This window comes from Harmonia axyridis, chromosome 1, assembly GCF_914767665.1.
Source record: "Harmonia axyridis chromosome 1, icHarAxyr1.1, whole genome shotgun sequence".
NCBI classification, from domain to species: domain Eukaryota; kingdom Metazoa; phylum Arthropoda; class Insecta; order Coleoptera; family Coccinellidae; genus Harmonia; species Harmonia axyridis.
In genome coordinates, this window is record NC_059501.1 from 73,942,006 (window position 1) to 73,966,296 (window position 24,291).

Below are 24,291 nucleotides of genomic sequence, written 5' to 3' on the forward strand. Positions count from 1 at the left end.
TATATCCTCAGGGATAACAATTGTGATCACTATTGATGTCATTCACATATAATATGTGATTTGTTTCTCACAAATCTCGATGATCTGACAATGGGGTGCCAAGACATTTTCCTCAGAATGTCTCGAAATTGATGATAGCATCTCACAGACAAACGAATCCGTGAAAATATCTGCAGTTTTGATACAATATAGTACTATCCGGGTAGAATATAGAAGTCCAAGTGGTGGAAGCTAACTATGAATGGAACTTCCGATATTAGCCCACGAATTCTTGAAAATACAATTGAATTAAAATACGTGTGAGTACATTTTAGTTTTATTTGCTATATATTGCTGTGAATTTCGACATTTTCTACAATAAAATAATATACTTCTCATTTTGAGAGTTTGATGATTCAATTTTATTGAAAACTTAGTGCACTTAAAACCAAATTGAACCAAGGAGAAAAACTCTTCTGAAATGTGGAGCCTTATTTTATTCATCTAGGCTTGATATGTTTCGGCATTCGCCATTCTCAAAAACCATAAGATAAATATGCAAATTTGAATATTTGGAATCCGATATTTTTCCTAATTTTCAAATTTATAGTATGCAAAATATTAATTTTTTTCTATATCTACCTGCTGAAATCCAAGGTTTGGCAACTATTGCTCTCCTAGTGTCATCCGTTATTTCACGTCGTTTGGAGCGCTTGAAGTTTGTTTTCTGAATTTGTGATATACAGTACGCGTCAAAATTATGGAACAAATTCATTTTCTCAGAAGAAAAATATTTGGCAACAAAATCCTGAGACAGGTCAATTTTTGTTTCACTTTTAACAAATATTTATGTATTTTTGAAATATTTGTGTTGCATCCTGTGCTATCCCTACCAACCCTCTGAATTTTTTGAATAGGGCAAGTGGGTCATTTGTTTGTTTATAAACTGATGTACGAAAAATTCTTATTCTAATGAATGATATAGAACTATAGTTCTATATAATTCATTAGAATAAGAATTTTTCGTACATCAGTTTATAAATAAAGTTATTGAGAGAAATATGGATTCTCGAAAGTTGTTGTAGCTTCCTTATATAAAGGATTCTGCCCTCGAGCCCATTTAGAAGCTTTCTGTTCTCGCATGAATTTAGCATATTCTCTTCTGTCATGTAGAGTAGTGGCTATTTTCCATATCAACAACGTTATAATTCCTATAACGATTACAAACGTAGCAACGGCTATCACCCAAACTAGAAAAAATAACAAGTATTCAATAATATAAAATATATAAACATATAAATATAGTGATATAAAATGGTCAATTGAATATAAAAACTTCAATAATCATCAATTTCCACAAGTTTACATAAAAAAATTTTTCTTGTCAGGTTGTAACCATTATCAACTAAATATGGAGAAAATACATTCCGTTAAGAAATCAATACGATTCCTAAAATTAATAATTTATTTCTTTATTTCAGTATCGTAATGAGTTCATTACAGTACTAAAAACAAAATTGGAAAAATAAAATTTCATATGACTAGGTGAAAATCATCTTGCTCACCTAAGGTATTTGGTGGACAATTCCTGTGTTTTTGCAAAGTGACATTCAATACTTGTGAATCGTCGTACATATACTTGAAAGTGAACTCGCACTTTTCTTGGTCAAGCATTCTGCAAATCTTCTCTTTCTTTCCCTTCATCTCAACAGTATGACTCGTGCTTGTTATTATATGGCCAGCGCATTCATCTATGCATCTTGCGTTATCCTGAATTCCTAACCCGAAAATCTTGCACTCGACGCAAGTCTTCAACTTGCTACACCTATGATATCCATAGTTAATGATAGAAACAATAGTTTCATTCGAATCTTTAACCAACATAAATATCTACGGGTATAATCCGTGAAATTATAAACCAGTTCACTAGCGCAGGTAGGGAGGGGGGGTGTGGTTTTGGTGCTGCAGCAGAGAAATAGACCAGTATAGAGATGAGCGATACCGTGATTCCTAGATCACGTTGTGAAACGTGAACGTTACTTTATGATATCAGTGGAATTAAAGCGTGACTTGATCACTGTTTAGGTTGCTTGTTATTAATATTTGTATTAATCACCCAAACCTTAGTTCGTATATCTTTGCAACTCGAATTGGTCGCTCTTATCATTCGAAGCAATAATAATGAAAAATTATTATGAAAACATCTATTTTTCTTACATTTTCAACTCTTTTCCTTATTTCAGATCTCGTTAGTAACGTAACAGAAGGATATCGATTTTTCAAATGTTTCCTCAAATTTGAAGAGGTGGTTTTGAAAGATAATTTCAACTTGCATAAATTACAAGTAGCATAATTTACATCAACTTTTGTGAAGAAAGCCCAATGATTGCTGGTCTTTCGCCTGTTGTTATTCTTTCGCCTATTATTATTATGTCCCTGACGTGTTTTCGTTAATTTTTTATAGAGAGTACTATTTATTGCTTCGGTCGGCAACTTCAATATAGAAAGAATTTCTTTGGGGTTGTTTATCAAAGATAAGCATAAAATTAGAATTTTATTGCCACCACCAATTATGCAGTAATTCAGTAGTTATTATTTGTTTGTAGCAAGTATTTATTGTTTAACTAGTCCTACAAAAATACTTCCTTAAGCAGGCGAAGTTGCCTACGATGCTGGGATTGTCATAAAAATATGCAATTAAGTTAGTCGAAAAAGGTTCCGAAGCAATGAAAACATCAGGCTGCCTTCATAATTCACGATTGCAACGGACGATGATATGCCCTGAAAAGATCTGTGAAATGTTCAAACTGTGATCCCGTCACGCTCTGTATTCGTTTTTCGGAACCGTGACTACCTGTGACATTCTGATATCAGTGTTTAAATCACAGTTCGTGAAATATCGCTCTTCTCTAGACCAGTAGAGGCTTCATGTAATACGGGGTTAATAAAAAGTATTCACGAGATACCACTATAAAAATCTTTGTACTTACTCACTAATGCAGTCATGGCATACTTCACAGAAAGTACCAGAATAATCTTCAGAGCATATGCACGCGCCACATTTGCAAGTGCCTTTTCCGGAGCATATCTTTTTATCTCCACTTTTTATACAAAGTTCATCTTTTTTTTCGCATGCACAACTAGGGCCTTCCCAACCAGCGTCACAATCACAAAGAGGCATACTCGAAGTTGATAAACACATGCATTTGCCCTTTCCATTACAAATCTCTCCCTTCTCCTTTAGGCAAGACGCTTCATCGCATTCACAGAACTTTCCACTAAAAACAGTTCACCATAAATATTAATGACTATTCATCCAATCATATTAATTTATATGATAGAAATCACTTAGCAACGAACCAATATTCTTGAATATCAAAATATCGTCAAAATATTCGAGTTTTTGCTGAGTGTGCTTTAGGTGAATATTTCTTGAAGTTTTGAATCATCGAAAACATTCGAGATGCTTATCAAAGGGATTTTATTATGTCAAATTCCAGTTAGTATTTAAACATTTAAAATTGAATTAACATTTTTTCGGGAAATAGTCCTTCATATACCCCTCGTGCTTGACAAATTATCGAATATTTTCTCTCCTGCATTTCGTGCAGTCGGGAAAATATTCGAGTACATATTTGGCAAGCACTCAGGATATCACTATTGAATATTCATTGCTAGAAATCAATATTCATAAGTGTATAAAATACTCTGTACTTCTGTACCAAATGTTGAGTTGTCTGAAGATCAACGAAAGTTCGAAACTAGCAGTAACAAAATGTAAATCTTATAGAATGTGAATATTAAAAAATTGATTGATAGTAAAACAAGAACAAACAAAATCAATTGTATTGTAATATGACTATATGTTCTATGTATTAAATGATCATTCAAAAATATATTCGTTACTTTGTTTTTTTCACTATACATCACTAGGCATGAATAGTAATGAATATTCATGGATAGTAAGAAATATTCATTAATAGTAATGAATATTCATGAATAGGAACAAATTTTCATGATTAGTAATGAATATTCATGAAAAATGTTTATTCATGAATAGTAAGGAATGTTCATGAATTCAACAATCCAAACCCTGAATAATACAATATCCAAATAACTCATCAATAATACCCAGCCCTAATTCACAAATAATACCTGTAGGGTTTTCCCAATTCCGGGTTGGTTTCACAGTAGCACAAGCCACAGATACACCGACCTCGTCCAGTACAAATATTTGATTCAGGCCCTTCACGACAATCTTTCTCTTTGGTTTTTTCATCACTTGTTCCGGTACACTCACATTTTGATCCATAGTGACCTTCTTTGCACTTGCATAATCCACATGCCAAGTCCCCGTTACCTGAAGTTGTTTTTTACTATCATATTTATCTTATCTATTCATTCACCATATACAGAGTGTTTTTAGCAAGAGAGGACATAGAACCCAAAGACTCATTAAACGTAGAAAGAGGTACTCATCAAGATGACTCTTTGAGTTCACTGCCCTTCAACACTATTATGGATAGGAAAAAAGGTTATCAAAAGAGAGGTTAAGATTTGCAGTCTTGGTGTCAGAAAATAAGGATGATCGACAAAGGCTTCTCCACATATTTAACTTTGTCGCAAAAACGCTAGGATTATCAATATCAATGTCTAAGTGCATGGCTACATCAAAAGCACCTCTAAAATATAAATTGGCAGCTGATGACAAGACACTAGGAGATGAAATTCCGTGACTTGATAGGTATAGAAATTTCGAGCTTTGGTGAATTAGCATTCCGAAGTGAGAGGGCAAGCTATCAAAGCACCAAAGCAAATTTCCACTATTCTTTTCGGTTTTTAACTATTCACGTCTGCTTTCCGAGCTAAATCACATTCAATTCTTCACCACCATCAAAGAAGCGAAGACATCAGACAGGCTTGCAAGATGCATAATACTTATCTATTTAATGATGGATATTCCACTTATGATCTTATCAATTTCTATCATAGCTTGAATCGACCGATCAAAAGGGCGAATTTGTAACTCAGAAATACCTTCTGTCATTTTCAGTAAGCGAAAATTGTGATAACAAAGGACCCCGCACGTTTAGTATGGGAAATGGCTTTCCGTGAATTTGGCTGAATTTTTGATATGTTGTAGTTTCTTGATGAACTAATCAAAAGTGTCTATAGCCACAAAGCTCAAAAATGGACAGTTTTCGAGATATGGTGCTTTGAAAATGGATTTTTTGTAATTTTCGGGGTTTTTGCACATCAATCAGGGAGCTCTCATTTCTGGTTGGGATAGAATTTGGATATTCTGCGGCCAGAACCCGACTGAGAAATGATTTTCCTTGGTTATATTAGGCATCGCCATCGATAATTTTTTAGACACTGCTCCACATTGGCTATGAAATGAGATACAAAATCCAAGATCTTCCATACATCTTTTCATGCCACAAGATAACGCCAGAATGATTCACATGACCGAGAAACGACATATTGTGAGATTTTTTCAAGAGAGACCATAATAACTGAATCCTCATATATCTGATGTCCAATAATATCAAATATGTTAGCCAAAATGTTCATAACCAGGCACCGCGAGCTGTAGTAATGGGGGAAAATGGGAAAATCATAATCATATATCCTCAGGGGTAACAATTGTGATCACTATTGATGTCATTTACTTATGATATGTGATTTGTTTCTCACAAATCTCGATAATCTGACAATGGGGTGCCAAGACATTTTCCTCAGAATGTCTCGAAATTGATGATAGGATCTCACAGACAAACGATTCCGTGAAAATGTCTGCAGTTTTGATACAATATAGTACTATCCGGGTAGAATATAGAAGTCCAAGTGTTGGAAGCTAACTATGAATGGAACTTCCGAAATTAACCCACGGTGCCTGGTTATGAACATTTTGGCTAACATATTTGATATTATTGGACATCAGATATATGAGGATTCAGTTATTATGGTCTCTCTTAAAAAAATCTCACAATATGTCGTTTCTCGGTCATGTGAATCATTCTGGCGTCATCTTGTGGCATGAAAAGTTGTATGGAAGATCTTGGATTTTGTATCTCATTTCATAGCCAATGTGGAGCAGTGTATAAAAAATTATCGATGGCGGTGCCTAATATAACCAAGAAAGATCATTTCTCAGTCGGGTTCTGGCCGCCGAACATCCAAATTCCAACCCAACCAGAAATGAGAGCTCCCCGATTGATGAGCAAAAACCCCGAAAATTGCAAAAAATCCATTTTCAGAGCTCCATATCTCGAAAACTGTCCATTTTTGAGCTTTGTGGCTATAGACACTTTTGATTAGTTCATCAAGAAACTACAACATATCAAAAATTCAGCCAAATTCACGGAAAGCCATTTCCCATACTAAACGTGCGGGGTCCTTTGTCAGATGAAACGGATCACATTTCAGAGACCTACCTATTTTACCATATTAGACTCAATTCATCCTTCTTACTTTCCACGTGGATAAAGTTTTCGTAAAAACAGAAACAACTGTCAAAACAACCGTGACAGATCGCGGGGAAGACAGAAATAGATGGCAAAGCTCATTTTTAAGCAGGTAGATACAGGAAAAAGCGAATATTCTTCTTGTCACCAATTTTTGAATCAAGGAAAATATCAAAGATATAGTATTCAAATTATCATATTCAACCGGAAATCTTTCAAATGAACATATTTAAGTGATAATAATATAGATGCATACAACCTCCAGATCTTGTGGACACTTTAAAATTATATATACTCCCCCTATTTATCTTTATTGCTATAAGGATCTTGAGATCAAATGATTTTAAAATTTACCTCCACACTTAGGAGAATTCTTCTGGTAAGTTTTGTCAGTCTCTGATTCACATTTACATCCACAATTCACTTCAAGTATCAGACTCTCATCGATGCCACTGGGTTTTATGGATATGGCAGTGGTTGTTGAATATTTATCTGGGCAATTTAAAAGTGTTATGGAAGCAGTGAAATTCACCACTTCGCCTAACTTCAGTCCTTCACACCCAATTCCTTTCTGTTTCTTACAATGAGGTATTATGTCCACTTTTATATTCCTGGAGTAGTTTGTCTCTATATTAACTGATCCGACGATTTCCTAGAAAATGATTTTTTTTGTAATTAAATCTCAACAGTTATATGTACCTGTTTTTTTTTGATCCTCAAAGAAAAAGCAACGAAGAAGTAAAATTTTCAGATTCGTTCATTTGTATTTTTGAGGACATAACTTATTAGTTTCGATCTTCCAACTTAGTACATAAAAATCGATCAAAAGAGCGATGTTGGCATTTTTTTTCAATTAACTAGATATTGTGTGTTCAAAATTCTTGCCAAAAAAAAAGTGAATTAAAAGTTTATGAAAAAAAAACTGTTGGATTTTGAACCTTGATCACGAACCACAAATGAGTTTCTTTTCAGAAACTCAACAATTATCACCTGATTTTTGGAACCGATCGACGACTTTTTCTTTCCATAACTCTAATTATCATTCAACCAAGAATGGTGCAGTAAATAGCTAATCAAAGTGAACCCAGAAAAGAGCGCTGCTCTTCTCTTGTCAGGGAGATTGGTCGAACCGTTTTACCACGCCCAAATGTATGGACGTAACATCCCCTAGGAATCCTAAGTAAAATACTTGGGAGTCATCCTGGATAAGAAACTCTCATGCGACCAGCTCTTTGACTCAGCCGTCCAAAAGGGTAAAATGGTGCTTGTCAAATTTATTATTATTATTATTACATAGCTGATAAGTCTTGTCCTTGTTGTTAATTTGGAGGAATAGTTTCTTGACTTCAGGACTGTGGGGTACATTATAGGTACACCTCGAGGTACACACATATTTGAAAACATGGGCGCCCGCAGGGGGGGGCCATGGCCCCCCCTGAGACTTTGGATGCCTCATTTGTCCGCACAACACCCTCAATATTACTTTCTCAATCCAAAGGGCAAGGAAAAAAGGAAAGTAATAGATTCACAACTATTTTCCGGTTTTCAATGGAATTACATACTATACATATAATCCATAATCGGCAGAGGTATTTTTTGAATTAAAAACTTTTTTAGGCGCGTTGATCACTTCTTGGGTGAAGAAAAATCATGGAACCGAAAGCACTCCATGCGTGTCAATTTGTTTATAAATTCATCTTATACACTGCGTCCGTAACCGTTAAGTATGGAACAAAATTCATTTTCAGCTAAACAGACCATTTTAAGAAATAATCCTGAAACATGTCGATTTTTTATTTTAATTTACCGTATTTTAAAATAATAATCTAATATACAGGGTGAATTACTTTCGAGTAATGACGTCAGCGTCATTTTTTTTTAATGGAATACCCCCATTTTGACTCAATTTTCCGATTACTCTGGCTGAGCAGATTCCAAAAATGTATCACATGTTGATTCCAATTGGTACAGGGTGGACAAAAATACAATAGTTTTGTGTGTGCTCATAAAGTGACGCGTAACATTCTTTATTAGTTAAATTAACAATATTATCAAAAATACGGCAATTGGTTTGAATATAACACCCTGTAGTTTGTTACATTTTCAGATTGATAAAAATGTATAAAAATAAGAAATAATTTCTTTCATATTCTGTCTGCTAGACCAAAAGTACCAAACATGTTTGGAAACAGCTCATTTTTATTAATCTAAAAATGTAACAAACTACAGGGTGTTACATTCAAACCAATTAGCGCTAGACAATAAGTATTTTTGATAATATTGTTAATTTAACTAATAAAGAATATTATGCGTCATTTTATGAGCACACACGAAACTATTGTATTTTTGTCCACCCTGTACCACTTTTAGTGATCTTTTGAAATTCAGAGTAGACGCTGGTGATAAATATAAATACAGAAATAGAAAGAAACCGAATACTGATGTCGCCTACGACAATCATGGATGCCTTATTGTTTTTCAATTATTTTCATTTTGCCCCCCCTGAGAAAAATTTCTGCGGGCGCCCATGTTTGTAAAAGTGTGTATAATGTACCCCACACTCCTGAAGCCAAGAGAATATTGCCCCAGTTATTATTATCAATTGTCTTCGCTGCTCTCTCGTCACAGCAACATTCAGAACAAGTTGTACTTAATTTTCACAGGATTTTAGGAAAGTGGGTTATCCAAAACTAAATCCAACTAATGCCAACGTTCCGCGGATATATTTCCACTTCTTCAGGGCTACAAGAGAGAAATTTACGAGGATTAAATAATGTACAATAATTTCTTCAGTTAACATTAAATTATCAATTTCTTAAACTGCTTCGAAACAAATTCTAAACACACATATACAATAAAATATGATAAAAATATATTGATCTAAATACATATTAAAATTCATAGATTCGTTTTTTTTTTATTTATCTTATTATCGAATTGACTAAAATACTACCAATTAACTCGTAAAACCCTACCAAAGTTGAAACTTATGTTTTCCACATAAAAGATCTTAATATGAGCTTGTTGAGCAAATTGAAACAGAAATAAACGTCAATTAGAAGAATTGTAGAGAATCGATCATTCTCTACAATACAAAATATCACCATCAATGAGAGTGTCAAACTGATGTGTTATTCTTAAACCTGTTCAACTACAGGTCGAGTCTGCAATATGTTGTTAGAATGTAGGAATCCTGATTCACGGTGTTCACGGTGTTAAATATCTGTTTTTGAAAAGATTCGAAATGTTGTTGTATATTAAGCTCAAATTTTGTGTGTCCGTTCGGCAATTAACATTTTCGAACGGACACACAAAATTTATGAGTTAATTGGTAGTGTTTTAATCAATTCCATATTAAGTTAAATAAAAAAAAAATCGAATCTATGAATTTTAATATGTATTTAGATCAATATATTTTGTGTGTTCAGATTTTGTTTCGAAGCAGTTTAAGAAATTGATAATTTAATGTTAACTGAAGAAATGATTGTACATTATTTAATCCTCGTAAATTTCTCTCTTGTAGCCCTGAAGAAGTGGAAATATATCCGCGAAACGTTGGCATTAGTTGGATTTAGTTTTGGATGACCCACTCTCCTAAAATTCTGTGAGAATCAAGTATAATATGACCTCACAAGGAAATGAATCTTCAGACCATATTCAGAACAAGCTTATCTTCTACAAAACAATTGTTCTTCCCACTGTAACTTTTGCTGAAACTTGTTGGGCTTTCGCGCCTTCCGCAACGAAGTTCAACATGTCACAAATCTTTCAGAATAAATTTCTCAGGACTGCCTTCAACGAGCCCTTATATTCGAGCCAACCATCATTGAAGAAATTTTTATATGAAATCACTATCAAAACTCTTGGGCAAGCGATATAACACAGCCACCAATTAGTAACAGATCCCTAGACTACGATGAATCTTTCATCAGATAAAAGCGTCCAAAACGTGTACTCCAAATCGAATCTTTCGTCAGTAAGGCCCAGTTTCACCAAATGCTTTAATCTTGACTTGTCTCCTAAGTGAGGCCTTAGATCACGATTAATGTAATGTAGCGTTTCACCACACTCCAAAGCGCCATTTAATCGACCAATCGCGATTTAGCACTAATCGGCCATTTTTGGAGGATTATAACCTTTCAAGTTCAGATTAATAATTATTTATCAGTATGGAATTCTTGTCTATGTAATTATTTTTCCGGAAATTTCTAATTTTTGGGTCAATTTATCAAAATATGACTATATGTATAAGCTCAATATTTATCATTTAAAATACACTTAAACTTTGTTTTTGTGTTTTATGAAATCTATTGCAAAGAATAATTTATTGATATGTTTGATTGAAATATTATTTAAGAAGCAGTTAAACTTGTTAATAAAAATAAATAAGTTTATAAAATTACTTATATGGTTTTTTTTCCAGAATGTGTGGTTTTGTAAATGGGATAATTTCTTTTTAACTTCTGCAAGTTTCCGACATTTCGAAGCACATCACTCGACATTTTCGGCTAAAATTAAGTTTGTTTTTTGTTTACAAGATGACAAATGATTTGAAATGTTATGAGTTATGAATGAATGACACCTGACACCTAGCGCCAATGGTGGTCATCACTGCTAATACGATACAGAACACAATATAACTTTTTGTTCACAACGTTGCCAAATGATTTGACTATTTAATAGCAATTTGGTTAATCGCGATCATCTTCGGACGGGTTGATGCATGGTGAAACAGAAAACACTGTTAAGCCTGCTTTAGTAACAAGCGGAGTTCAATCAATCTGGGATCAAGTGCTGTTTGGTGAAACTGGGCCTAAGCTATTTTTCTACGTAATCGCCATTTACTTCGATGAGCTTCCTCATTCGTACGACAAACTTTTGTATCCCCTCCTCGAACCACGATCCCGCCGCCACGCGGAAGAACGAAATGACCGCTTCATGAACTTCTTCATCGTTCGCAAATTTCATTCCTCCTAGATGTTTTTCAAGAGCAGGAGACATGTGGAAGTCACTAGAGGCAACGTCGGGGGTGTAAGGAGGGTGGTCCAACACATCCCAACCAAATTCCGTAATGAGTGACGTTGTTTAGTTGGCCACATGAGGACGCGCGTTGTCGTGATGAAGTCGTACTCCTTTTGTCAGGATCCCTCTACGTTTATTTTGGATTGCTCTTCGAAGTTTCTTCAAGGTCTCACAGTACCGATCAGCGTTTATTGTTGTTCCATGAGGCATGAAATCGATCAGCAATAAACCCTTTCTGTCCCAAAAGACGGTGGCCATAACCTTGCCTGCCGATTTTTCTTGCTTAAATTTTTTGACTTTCGACGAATGCGTGTGTCTCCATTGCTTCGACTGCTCCTTCGTCTCCGGTGTGTAATAATGAGCCCATGTTTCATCTCCTGTGACGATTGAATCAAGAAATTCTTCCCCTTCTTCTTCAAAACTGGCGAGAAAGTCTTGGGCACATTGGACACGTTTGACTTTGTGCTTCGGGGAAAGCATTTTCGGGACCCACAATTTTCGGTATTGCAGGTTATTCATCAAAATTGAATGAATATAGTCTCTACTGCACACATCTTGGAGTTTCTCGGCCAACTCATTGAGAGTCAACCTTCGATCTTTCAGCACAAGCGCCTCAACTTTCCGCACTGTTTCGTCCTAGTGTGATGGCCTGCCGCTGCGCTCCTCGTCGTGAACGTTTAGTCGGCCAGCAGAAAATTCTCTACACCATTTTCGAACGTTTTTCACGTCCATACATTTCTCACCTTACACTTCTTCCAATTGACGATGAATTTCTATAGGTGGAGTTTTTTTTAGTGCAAAAACTTAATGACTGAACGTAACTCGCACCTGGCGGGAGCGACAACCGGCACTTCCATTGCAAATGGCTGCTACGTCAAGACTGAGCGTCCTAATGAGCTCCAGCAGGTGTCGATTGGTGGAGGGGGGCCTAACGTATACAACAGTGTTGCCGGATTTCATCTAGCGCTACTTGCGGTGATACAATAGCCTTGGAGACCTTACTTTAAATACACGCCTCGTATATTGATGGGCTTCTTCTTCATTCAAAAAGAATCCTTTCATCCCTAAGTAATTAACTCTAACACTGTTCGACTTTTCATAAAGTAGTGCGTCCATGTGGATTAACACAAAAAAAGGCTCCTGATTCAGTCAAAGAAAACATGGAGAAGAAATGCTCCACCTAAAACTGAGGTCGTTTTCTAAATGTGTTTTGACTTATTTGATCATTAATAATTGCGGAATGCGCTCTAAAATTATGTGAGCTGAACTATCAACTCACCTTATAGTTATCAACAACCAATTGGACAACATTCTGTGATTTGTTTTTCAAAACGCCGAACTTCGAATTTACAATATTTTCAGATAGCAACTTATAAATCTTCTGCACCTTTTCTACAACCGCAAATATAATGTTCACATCGTTTTCCTTGGCAATTTTGCTGAGATGAGAGATAGACGGATAGTCATTTTTCAATCCATCGTATTGATTATTGACCATATGACATTTGGCATCATTGGGTTCTAAAATACCCAGCAACCTACCATCTCCTGAAATAGAAAAAGATGAGTCAAAATTGAAGTAGCTTACAATTTGGGTTTATCACTACTTATAAATAATAAGCTTTCATTTACTTATCGAATATTATTCAAATCCTCAACTCTTGGACAGAATGACGAAATTACCATGGCCCCAATATCTCGCGTTATATTATATCTTCCAATCAAACTTGATATAACGATTAGAATTGGGTTATAAGTGGGTCTATACAAATTTCACGGCAAATGTTGCTCTTGAATCAGTACCGTATCTAGAGCGTTGCAAAGGTCGCACTAGCCACAGGTGCAAGGTCTGCAAGGGCGCCCAAAAATATCGAAAGAAAAAAATATTAGAGCACCAGGCGAAATAATTCGAAATATCACAACTCGGTTTTCATGTATACATACTAGGGCTGGGACTTTTTGGCCTTTTTGTATTCGAATATTCATTCTTAAATTCATTCGATTATTCGAATAATTCATTCAAACAAACATTCATGCTTGATTATTCATGAGTAGTCATGAATATTCAACGAGTATTCATTGATTATTCAGTGATTATTCAATGAATATTCAATGATTAATCAATGATTACTCAATGAATATTCAGTGATTAAACTCATGTTTCAATGAACCAATAAAATACGAGCGTATACATAAAAATTGTTGGCAATGTCATGCGACCCCTTTTCAATCACGCCACTGAATGAATTATCGTATTATTTCTGCGCCATCTATAGCTCATGATTCAGTGCCATCTATTATCGAGTTACTTCTCCAAATCCAACTACAGTAGCGACCCCTGGTGACTATTTTCTTGCCGTCAAACGGCGGTTGGCTAACTATCCTTTCCTTATACTATGATATTGCCACAGGCGCAATAGAACCTAGATACAGCTCTGCCTTGTATACCACTTATATAAACTAAATTTAACAGAGCCGTATCTAGGGCATGGCAAAGGTGGCACTTGCCACAGGTGCAAGGTCTGCAAGGGCGCCCAAAAATATAAAAAGAAAAAAATATTGGAGCACCAGGCGGAATAATTCGAAAGATCACAACTCGATTTTCATGTATTATATACGCCTCGCAACGAGCGATGCCGAGGAATTTGGAAACATTCAATATATTGGAAGCCTTTCCTAGAATTTGCGTACTTAGCCTAAAATAATTAACAGATCAACAAAACTTCAATTTAGGTAAGAAATAATATAAATATGGCTAGATGCCGTAGTCGCGCCCCTAAGCAGGGGGAAGCTCAAAAATAAGTTTAGATGAATAAGAGCCACCCTATTTTTTGACAAGAAACTCCTGAATTCTTGATTTTTTCGCTACTGTTCATATACGCCGTTTATGAAATTGTGTGTTATTTCGAAACTTTAACGAAAATATATCACTTAAATTATGAATGATGAAAAAAAATCTTCGAAAATGGTGGGCGCTGTCTAATATATTTCCATAGGCGCAATAGTACCTAGATAAGGCTCTGAAATTTGACTCCAAGAGCGCAATTGATGCAACAATGATCGAGTGCTCAAAAGATTATGACTTCACGTGAGTGCTGTGAGTAAATTCGAAAAAAATAATTGCTTTTGGTTGAAACACTTCTAATCTTATTGAGTGTAAAGTTCATTTATTTAGGCGAAGGCATGACTTCAGTTATTGAAGGAAGTTTTCGTTGCCGAACAGTCAAAACAATCTGTCTACCACTACAAATTTTGAAATTCTGTTCCGAACGTTTTTTTTAATAGATTAATTTTTCAAATTGTTTAGGAATCAATATTTTATATAAATGCTGATAAATATGTGCATTGCAGATGAAAATGAAATGACAGCTATTTAATTTTCACTTTTGAATTCTATAAATGACAATTGTTTCTTCTTCAGATTTTACATTCTTAATAACTCAAAATCTGAAAAAAATGATAATATAATAAAGAAAACTAGCATCGAGAAAACCTTCACTACGATACTAAGTAGAAAATATGATTGAGAAAGGGAGTACACAATCCCAGCTCTCAAGAAGAATACCAACATCATCAATGGTACATAGATGGTTCTAAATCCATGATATCAGCACGTTCTTTCACTAATAGCGGCCTCATCATAGGTATATGAGAGCATTCGTTGAGCCTCAGCCGCAGATTTATTCATATTAAATCAGAAAACTAAAACCTCCCACAAACGACGAGAATTTGGCTCGTAAGCTGACATGTTCAATCGAGAATATCTTAATGATGCAAACACAAATCGACGTATATTTGAATGGCCTTTTGTTTACAAATACTTAAGCTTATTGTATGACATCTACGATCTATTAATTTCGACTACCACTTACCGCTTCAGCTATCTATTGCAAAACGGCGGAAGCAAAGTTGTACAGCAATAGTATTTCTAATTTTCCAAAAAGTCTTATTTATACAGGGTGTTTCCTAAACATGCGGCAAAAATTCAGGGGGTTGTTCCTTGGACTATTTTAAGCATGTTTTGTCCTTGGATGATTTTTGAAAAACCTCTTTGTTTCGAAGATACAGGGCGAACAACATTTTTCATATTTTTAAAATTAATAATAGTTTAAATAAAAATGCGGACATACGGAGATCGCTGGATTGGAAGAGGTGGACCTCATTTATGGCCTGCTCGTTCCCCGGACTTAAACCCCTTAGATTATTTCCTATGGGGCCATCTAAAATCATTAGTTTATACCACTCCAGTAGAAAATGTGGAAGACTTGCGAAATCGGATCATTGCTGGGTGTAACTTAATAAGAAATGATCCTGGTGTTTTTGAAAGGGTTCGGCAGTCAATGAGGAGAAGATTGGATGCTTGTATGCTGGCTAGAGGTGGTCATTTTCAACAGTTTTTGTAGGTTGAGTTGAATTTTCATGTAATTTTTCATAATAAAATGTTATTATCTGAAATGTTGTTTCCCCTATATCTTCGAAACAAATAGGTTTTTCAAAAATCATCAAAGGACAAAATATTCTTAGAATAGTCCAAGGAACAACCCCCCGAATTTTTGCCGCATGTTTAGGAAACACCCTGTATAATACATATATTATGACTTCTCCAATACATGACTTGAGGGATTAATATATTATTTATATTATTATTATTATTCAATATTCTTGGGTACTGGCTCAGCTTTTAATTACATGTACCACAAATATTTAATACCTGCTATGTGGAAATCGGCATCAGAAGAGAAGATTAAAAGGTGTCTAGCCTTGGGTCTCCATCCAATCTCTTTCTTACATACAATAGCTTGCATGATTGCATCTAAACCTCCTTCTGGTGAATCCACATTACCAGACGAATTGGCCCCTTCAACTCCTTTAGAAAATGATTCAAAACGTTCAGTCAGTGAAAGATGATTCTTAAATCCATAAGCGGGGACACATTCAGCCGTAGCCCCACAAGGGTTCTTCAGTCTAAAATCAGAGCAATAATAATAAGTAATACTTATTATACTAACAGTATCACTATCCAGTTTGGGGCGTAGATGGTCCCAGACAAAATTTGGCTCTTCCAGATGAAAAAAACGCGTTAAGTTATATCACGGATTAGGATTAAGAACTATCAGAAAAAAATTAACTCACAAATTTGGCTCCTGAGAAACAAAGGGACCTGATTGTTTATCTATGAAACTTCCAAAGCCTATTTTGAAATCATTTGTGATATTGCTCATTGTTTCAAAGAGTTCTTTCCCTAAAGAAGCTAGTGTGTCCTTGTGTTTTATCATTGTATATGAATTGTCCATTATATAATATAAGTCGACAGCATAATCCTTGGCTAGGGAAAACTGGAAAGTGATATTGACTGTCTTTTTCACCCTCATGGATAATTTTATCCTTTGAGGTTTTATCTGGACCACTCTGCTGGCAGTACTCGACAGTGGCAAGTTCTGGATTTTATCGACTTTTGTCTTTGGGTCTATTCGATCCTTTTCTGGACATGTTATGTTTCTTGAGTTGGTCGGGATACAATGGTTCAATCCTTTATTTTCATTCTGGAATTGGGAATTATTTTTATAGTGAATAAATTCATGAAATACAATGTTGTGTCAAGGTTATTTAAACATTTATAAATTGAGGAAAGTACGGACGTGGTTCAAGAGCTTTTGAGTTTTGGTCATACGTCAATTGCACCTTTGAAGACCATATTCATACTTTATACCAGTTATGTGGTCTCCAAGGTTGCAATGGGGATGAATGACGAATGCTCCAAAGTTTCTGACTTCACGTTAATTCTGTTCGCCGGACGGACAGAATCACATTTGAGGATTGTTTCGTCATCTGTGAATCGAACATTATCGTTCGAGACCATTACCGGCAAAAAATTTGAAAATTGCAGACATTGTTGAGCTTTCAGATTCAGGATGACTCCGAACTAATAGCTCTATATCTGTCATTTTTTACCTGATGTTTTTTTTCATTCACTTATTCGTTTTTTCAAATCTAGATATTTGTCGATTATCTAGCATATGCTTACTAATTTTTTAGTGATACCACCACGGTTAAGTTCGTTAATGGGAAAAATGCGACTATGGGTAAATATTTGCGTTTGATATTTTGTTTACCTGTTGATTGCTGAAGATGTAGATGAAGATGTAAATTTGCATTTGGATAAAAAATGACAATTTCAAGCTTCGTGTAGAATTTCATATAGATCGCATAACTATAACCATAAAAATATAAGAAATTACCTATACCCAATATTTCCGTGAACACAAAATCGACTCCTTTCAACCTCCATGGAGGTTGATAGGAAATAACAATTTTAATCTCATCATATCACCAAAACCATATAAATTTCAAGAAGAATATTGGAAAAAAAATGCACAATATTTCAGTGATTACATGATCCGATTGGGTTGATATTTTGCATGTATACAGGGTGAGACTTTGACCTGTACATACAGGGTGTCCCGCAAAGACCACGTCAAACCGAGGGAGAATGTAGATCAAAGGATACCCCACCTGCTATGACAAAATTCCCATAATAAATTCTTACCGTTTTCGAAATATTTTTTTTTTGAAAAATAATGAATTTTTGCCCCTTTCAATAGTTTTGTCCTTACGGTTGGTACAATTTTACATCTTTTTGGTTAATTTTTTCAGTTAAATATTGCTGAAAAATGAATTTAACGTTTACACTAAAAATATCCTCCGAAAATTTTAAAGGGGGGCTAACTCTGGCAACATGAAATCGGGCTTTATCTTGCTGAAATATTGGATTTTCGAGCCAGTTATGGTAAGAGAGAACATATGGCATGGCTCCGCTATTTCTTGAAGATAACGAAGCGCTGTCATATTACCTCGAATAAAGACTGAAGGTACTTGCATATACAATAGCACCCCATACTACAACGCCTACTGTCCGGTGTACATGACGCTTAACATCAACAAACTGAGGTTCACGTCTTTCTCCCCGACGTCATCTAAGCCTTCTTCGGTCACCATGTGCACCCAAGGAGAATCGAGATTCATCAGGAAAGACGATCTGATGCCATTCCAATGTTCACGTTCTCTGCATGGGCGCCCGCAGGGGGGGGCCAGGGGGGGCCATGGCCCCCCCTGAGACTTTGGATGCCTCATTTGTCCGCACAACACCCTCAATATTACTTTCTCAATCCAAAGGGCAAGGAAAAAAGGAAAGTAATAGATTCACAACTATTTTCCGGTTTTCAATGGAATTACATACTATACATATAATCCATAATCGGCAGAGGTATTTTTTGAATTAAAAACTTTCTTAGGCGCGTTGTGCACTTCTTGGGTGAAGAAAAATCATGGAACCGAAAGCACTCCATGCGTGTCAATTTGTTTATAAATTCATCTTATACACTGCGTCCGTAACCGTTAAGTATGGAACAAAATTCATTTTCAGCTAAACAGACCATTTTAAGAAATAATCCTGAAACATGTCGATTTTTTATTTTAATTTACCGTATTTTAAAATAATAATCTAATATACAGGGTGAATTACTTTCGAGTAATGACGTCAGCGTCATTTTTTTTTAATGGAATACCCCCATTTTGACTCAATTTTCCGATTACTCTGGCTGAGCAGATTCCAAAAATGTATCACATGTTGATTCCAATTGGTACAGGGTGGACAAAAATACAATAGTTTTGTGTGTGCTCATAAAGTGACGCGTAACATTCTTTATTAGTTAAATTAACAATATTATCAAAAATACGGCAATTGGTTTGAATATAACACCCTGTAGTTTGTTACATTTTCAGATTGATAAAAATGTATAAAAATAAGAAATAATTTCTTTCATATTCTGTCTGCTAGACCAAAAGTACCAAACATGTTTGGAAACAGCTCATTTTCATTAATCTAAAAATGTAACAAACTACAGGGTGTTACATTCAAACCAATTAGCGTAGACAATAAGTATTTTTGATAATATTGTTAATTTAACTAATAAAGAATATTATGCGTCATTTTATGAGCACACACGAAACTATTGTATTTTTGTCCACCATGTACCACTTTTAGTGATCTTTTGAAATTCAGAGTAGACGCTGGTGATAAATATAAATACAGAAATAGAAAGAAACCGAATACTGATGTCGCCTACGACAATCATGGATGCCTTATTGTTTTTCAATTATTTTCATTTTGCCCCCCCTGAGAAAAATTTCTGCGGGCGCCCATGGTTCTCTGCACCACTGTAATCGGTGCCGGCGATGCTAATCCGTCAGAGTTAACACAAGATGGGGTCGTTAATGCTGCAGTCCAAAAGACCTTAGGCCCGGTGCACACATCCGACTTTTGTAGTTACGACACCGTTGCTGTGTCGTACTTGCGGCCTGTGGTACAAAGAATCAAATGGGAGCATGCACAATACCCGCCGTGCCGTTGCGACGTCGTAACTGCCATCATGCGGTCGTTTTTTGGTAGCATGAAAACTAATATTTAGTACTCCTTTCTGCTTCTTTTCTTTTTGTTTTAGGATCCAATTGGAAATTATACAGTCGTCAACCGAAAAGAGAGGATAAAGGAAATTTTGTTTTGGTTGAAGAGGAAGTCCTTCAATATAAATTATGTCAGCTTATTCTGTAAACGTTTACACAAACCAGTCACTACACCGATACGGGGAGACAGAGTTTTTGCTGAGGTTTTTATCTGTTCTCTTGTATCATACGTTGAAATGTATGATGCCCCGTTACATTTCCTCTGCTAATACTGAGATTCATCGACACATATGCTTGATTGTTTGAAATTAATATTTTGTATTTGCTCTTTCTCAAAAGAATATATATATATATATATATGTCCCTCTAGGCCGCAACTGGGCCGCAGTCGTAAATACGATCTCTCAGTACTCTTTTCTATATTGACCTGTGCACACATACGACTTTTGTCGTGAGTTCGCACAATGGTAGAGAGGGAATTGGATATCGAGTTCTTCATTGAAGAAACTGAAATGAGATGATGTCATCAGAAAAATTTATTGGGTAGTAGTATGTTGTTCTCATCAATTCTTCGAACAACAGGATTTTCAACAATTCATCTCTATTTCTCATGATCGGTGAGTCCGCTGGTAGCCTATATATTTTCTTCCGAACGATTTTATCATTGTCTATAGTTATTGCGAAAGTAATAAAGTGTCTCATTCAAACTCTTATTGATAAAAATTTAAATTCAATTTTTGAAACAGCTAGAGATTTCAAGATCATATGAGTGACAGTTTCGTAGAAATCATGAAAAACTGAAAAAGTTTTAAATTTTTATGATCCAACAAATACTATAATCAAATAAGTCCAGAAAGTATTACATTCACGAAGCTGAATGGGAAACTAGTGAGCATTGAATTGATCCGGCACCGCAACCACGCCGGTGTAGTATGTAGTGTGCATTGAATAGGTACGACACCGCAACGGGTGTCGTAACTGCAAAAGTCGGATGTGTGCACCGGGCCTTATCCGGCGGTAAAGCGTTCGAACAGATACAGGATGGCTTTGTTCTCCTAACCACTCATCAGCCAAATCACTGATGGCCATAAGTCTTACACGTCGAGCTTGGACTTCATTTGTTCCCCTTCGACGTCCGGTGCCTACTCTTCTTCGATTTCGGGCATTATCAAATCTCGCTTGACAACATCTCATAACAGTAATTGGATTTCTGTTCGTACGGTTAGCTATTTCTAGAAATGACAGCCCCACCTCCCGTAAACCAATAATTCGACCTCTTTCAAATTAACTTAGCGATAAATTCCGCGTACACCTGTCCTAGACATTTTAACAACAACTAAACATCGAATTTGGATCTCCTCGAACAGCTTGTTTGTTGTAAAATTTAAAAAACTTGCAGAAAACGACTACAATATTTAAGTACCTCCGTTGAGATTTTGTCCGGTATGTATATTCAGTCACCAAGCGAGCATTGGATTAGTTTAGTGATGTTGATAATACTATATTTGACACGATAGAATTAAAATATAGAGCAAAACTGACAAATCAGTGAAAAAATTTTCAAAATCCATCAATAAATGACTGAGAAATATATTATTTAAATTTACGTATTTTAGCGCGGAACGTCTTTGGTCTGTGACGTCACGGCTCTTACCTGTGATCGCTACACCATAAATTACGTTTAAATACTTAGCCGCGCCAAGGCTCTCGCGCCGTTTGTAGTTATACAGTGTAGTTTTAACTCGAGTTTTGTTTTTATGTCACCATAATGGAAGAAGGCTTCTTGAAAGGACAAAGTGACAATTTGCCTAAAATAGATATATTCGCAGTGATGGAGTTCTTTTCTTCAAATCCATCTTATGTCAGTGCGAAATAAAAGGAGTTAAACTTTTCAAGTACCTATCTACTTTTGAGTTTGCTTCATCATGGTTCAACTTATATCGATGATTTATTTAAGAAACGTTTCATAAACAGTGTGTAGTTGAGTACTGGTTGTTGAAGTCTATCAATGGCAAAACATATTTATGTGAGGAGTAAAAAGTAAAAAGAGAAAAAAGTAATTTATATGTATGTATATAGTAAATTATTTCAGCCATCGTGTAACGAACAAAACACGACACGAACGGCACAAGTGATTGTACACCAATGAATTCGTAAGCACTCTGCGAATACCAGTCGTCTAGTGTGTGACGTCACGACACTTACACGTACTATGAAATTATTCTTCCAAGCGCAACTTCAAAGTCCCATAACTTTTTCATTTCTTGAGATATTTCAATGATTCTTCCACATTTTTGTTTCATTTTACTTATTATTAAACAAGCGTTCAAAAATTCATAATTTAAGTCAGAGCTTCCCTTTTTTTTGTATGATAATATCAAAATAACGCTCACCGGTTGTGGTTGTATACACCAATAGCATCCAGACTGCTGTAAACAAGAACCACAATCATATTTGGAATCGCACACGGAAATTTCTTGTGAAAATACTCCTATTGATGAAACTAACACAGCAAAAAATATTATTCGATGGAAATCAGTGAAGAATGACATATTTTCAGAAGACATTCAACCGATTTCACGTATCAGACAGTAGTGATATAATAAAAGGAAGACGAGGTTGATTTTCTCAATTATTACTCAAATCATATTTGAGAAATTGCGGTCAATATTTCCTTGTTGAGAAATTCAGGAAAGAAATCCAACAGCATAATTGCGTTATGTTTTTTTTTTAGTTTTTTTCTTGAATTGCGGCACGACTATTAGGCCCGGTGTACACATAAAAATTTTCAAATTGCGGGGCCGCACTTGCGGTCCAAAGAATCAGATGGGAGAATGTACACTTGGGATGTTACGAAAAGAACCGAACAGGTTCTTCGCAACAGGTTAGCTCAACCTGTTCCAGGTACCTGTTCTTTTTAAATAACCGAACCTGTTCTTTTCGAACGATTCAGTGCTTCTGCGTAATGATCAATTGAATCTTCTCTCGGAATGAATCTTCTCTCGGAAGTCGGAGCTGCTATCGTTCTTCAAAAGACCAGGTTCTTTTCTTGCTGCTCAATACTCCTGTTCTTCAAAAGAACAGGTTGTTGGTTGTTCCGTAAAAAGCGAAGCTACTCCTGTTCTTTCAAAGAACAGACTGTACCGCAAAGAGCAGTTACTAAACTGAATCTGCCTGTTGTCAGATATGATGAAGAAAACTAAATGAATCGTTTTGTCAAGGTGTTATCGAATTTTTTTCGTCTGATCCGTAGGAACGAAATTCAGAATGAGAAATTAGAAAATATATTCTTAGTTCGAAAAGTAGATGATGATTTTTGTATTCCATTTTGAATGTTTTAATGGGAATCATGGAATTGAAAATTGGTAGTTAATTGAGAATTTTTTCGAATATAAACAATTTCCAAATATAGGTATTGTTTGTGTGTTCGTTTTCTGTTGAAATTTCAATTGATTATTTTTCGTTAATCTCAATATTTTCTTCAGAATTCTTGAAATTCATGATTTTAGGATAATCATTGGGATTCATGAAAAAAATGATAATTAGAGAATTTGATTGGAGTAAATATTTCAATAAAGATAAAATTAAATTATGTTATTCTGAATAGCGGCTTCGGAAGAAATATGCACTGATAAAATCAGATAAATAATTTGAATATATCGGATATAAAAAAATCAGAAAAAAAACTATGTAGTTTATTCACACGATCATAGGCGTACTCAAGGGGTTATTGATTAAAATAAATGAAAAAATTGTAAGTAAGATTGGATCTGCTCTAGGAAGTCGGAGCTGCTATCGTTCTTCAAAAGAACAGGTTCTTTTCTTGCCTGTTTCATAAAGAGCAGATGAGCTGTTCACTGCTCTTGTTCTTTAAAAGAACAGGTTGTTGGTTGTTACGTAAAAAGCTAAGCTGCTCCAGTTCTTCCAAAGACCAGGCTGTTCCAAATCGAGCAGTTACTGAACTGAACCTGCCGGTTGTCACTTGTCAGATATAATCAGATTATTCAAATAAATATTCAATGAATATTGAAAAAAAATATATTAATATTGAAATCATTCATTCATGATTCCCAGCCCTAATTTACAACCATAGATTACCCTCCACCATACATCTATAAAAAGCAATGACCCCGATGGGGTTTGAACCCACTACTATTGGCAACCTGGTCGACTTTCATAAAAAAACAATTTACCAAAAGAACCGAACAGTTCTGAACTTTTCTTTAATTTAACCTGTTTTTTAACAACTCTAATCTCTAATGTACACTACCCGCTGTCCCGTTGCGGCGTCCCATCTGCCATCTAATGCCCGCCACTCACGAGGCGTTTTCTCGAGACTTTGGGAGCCAGGCAACCAAGA

At 35.4% G+C, this 24,291-nt stretch overlaps 1 protein-coding gene across 1 annotated transcript; it reads right to left on the reverse strand.

Annotated features, from left to right (window-relative positions):
- Positions 1-775: 775 nt before the first annotated feature.
- Positions 776-22,530, reverse strand: LOC123671261 (integrin beta-PS-like). Its single transcript, XM_045605009.1, has 9 exons — positions 22,325-22,530; positions 16,602-17,011; positions 16,180-16,433; positions 12,748-13,016; positions 6,801-7,098; positions 4,135-4,339; positions 2,970-3,257; positions 1,545-1,804; positions 776-1,229 (listed from the first exon to the last, which is right to left on the reverse strand). Exons 1-9 carry the CDS (start codon positions 22,496-22,498, stop codon positions 1,027-1,029), a joined length of 2,361 nt encoding a protein of 786 aa, XP_045460965.1. The 5' UTR covers positions 22,499-22,530; the 3' UTR covers positions 776-1,026.
- Between the last annotated feature and the right edge of the window lie 1,761 nt (positions 22,531-24,291).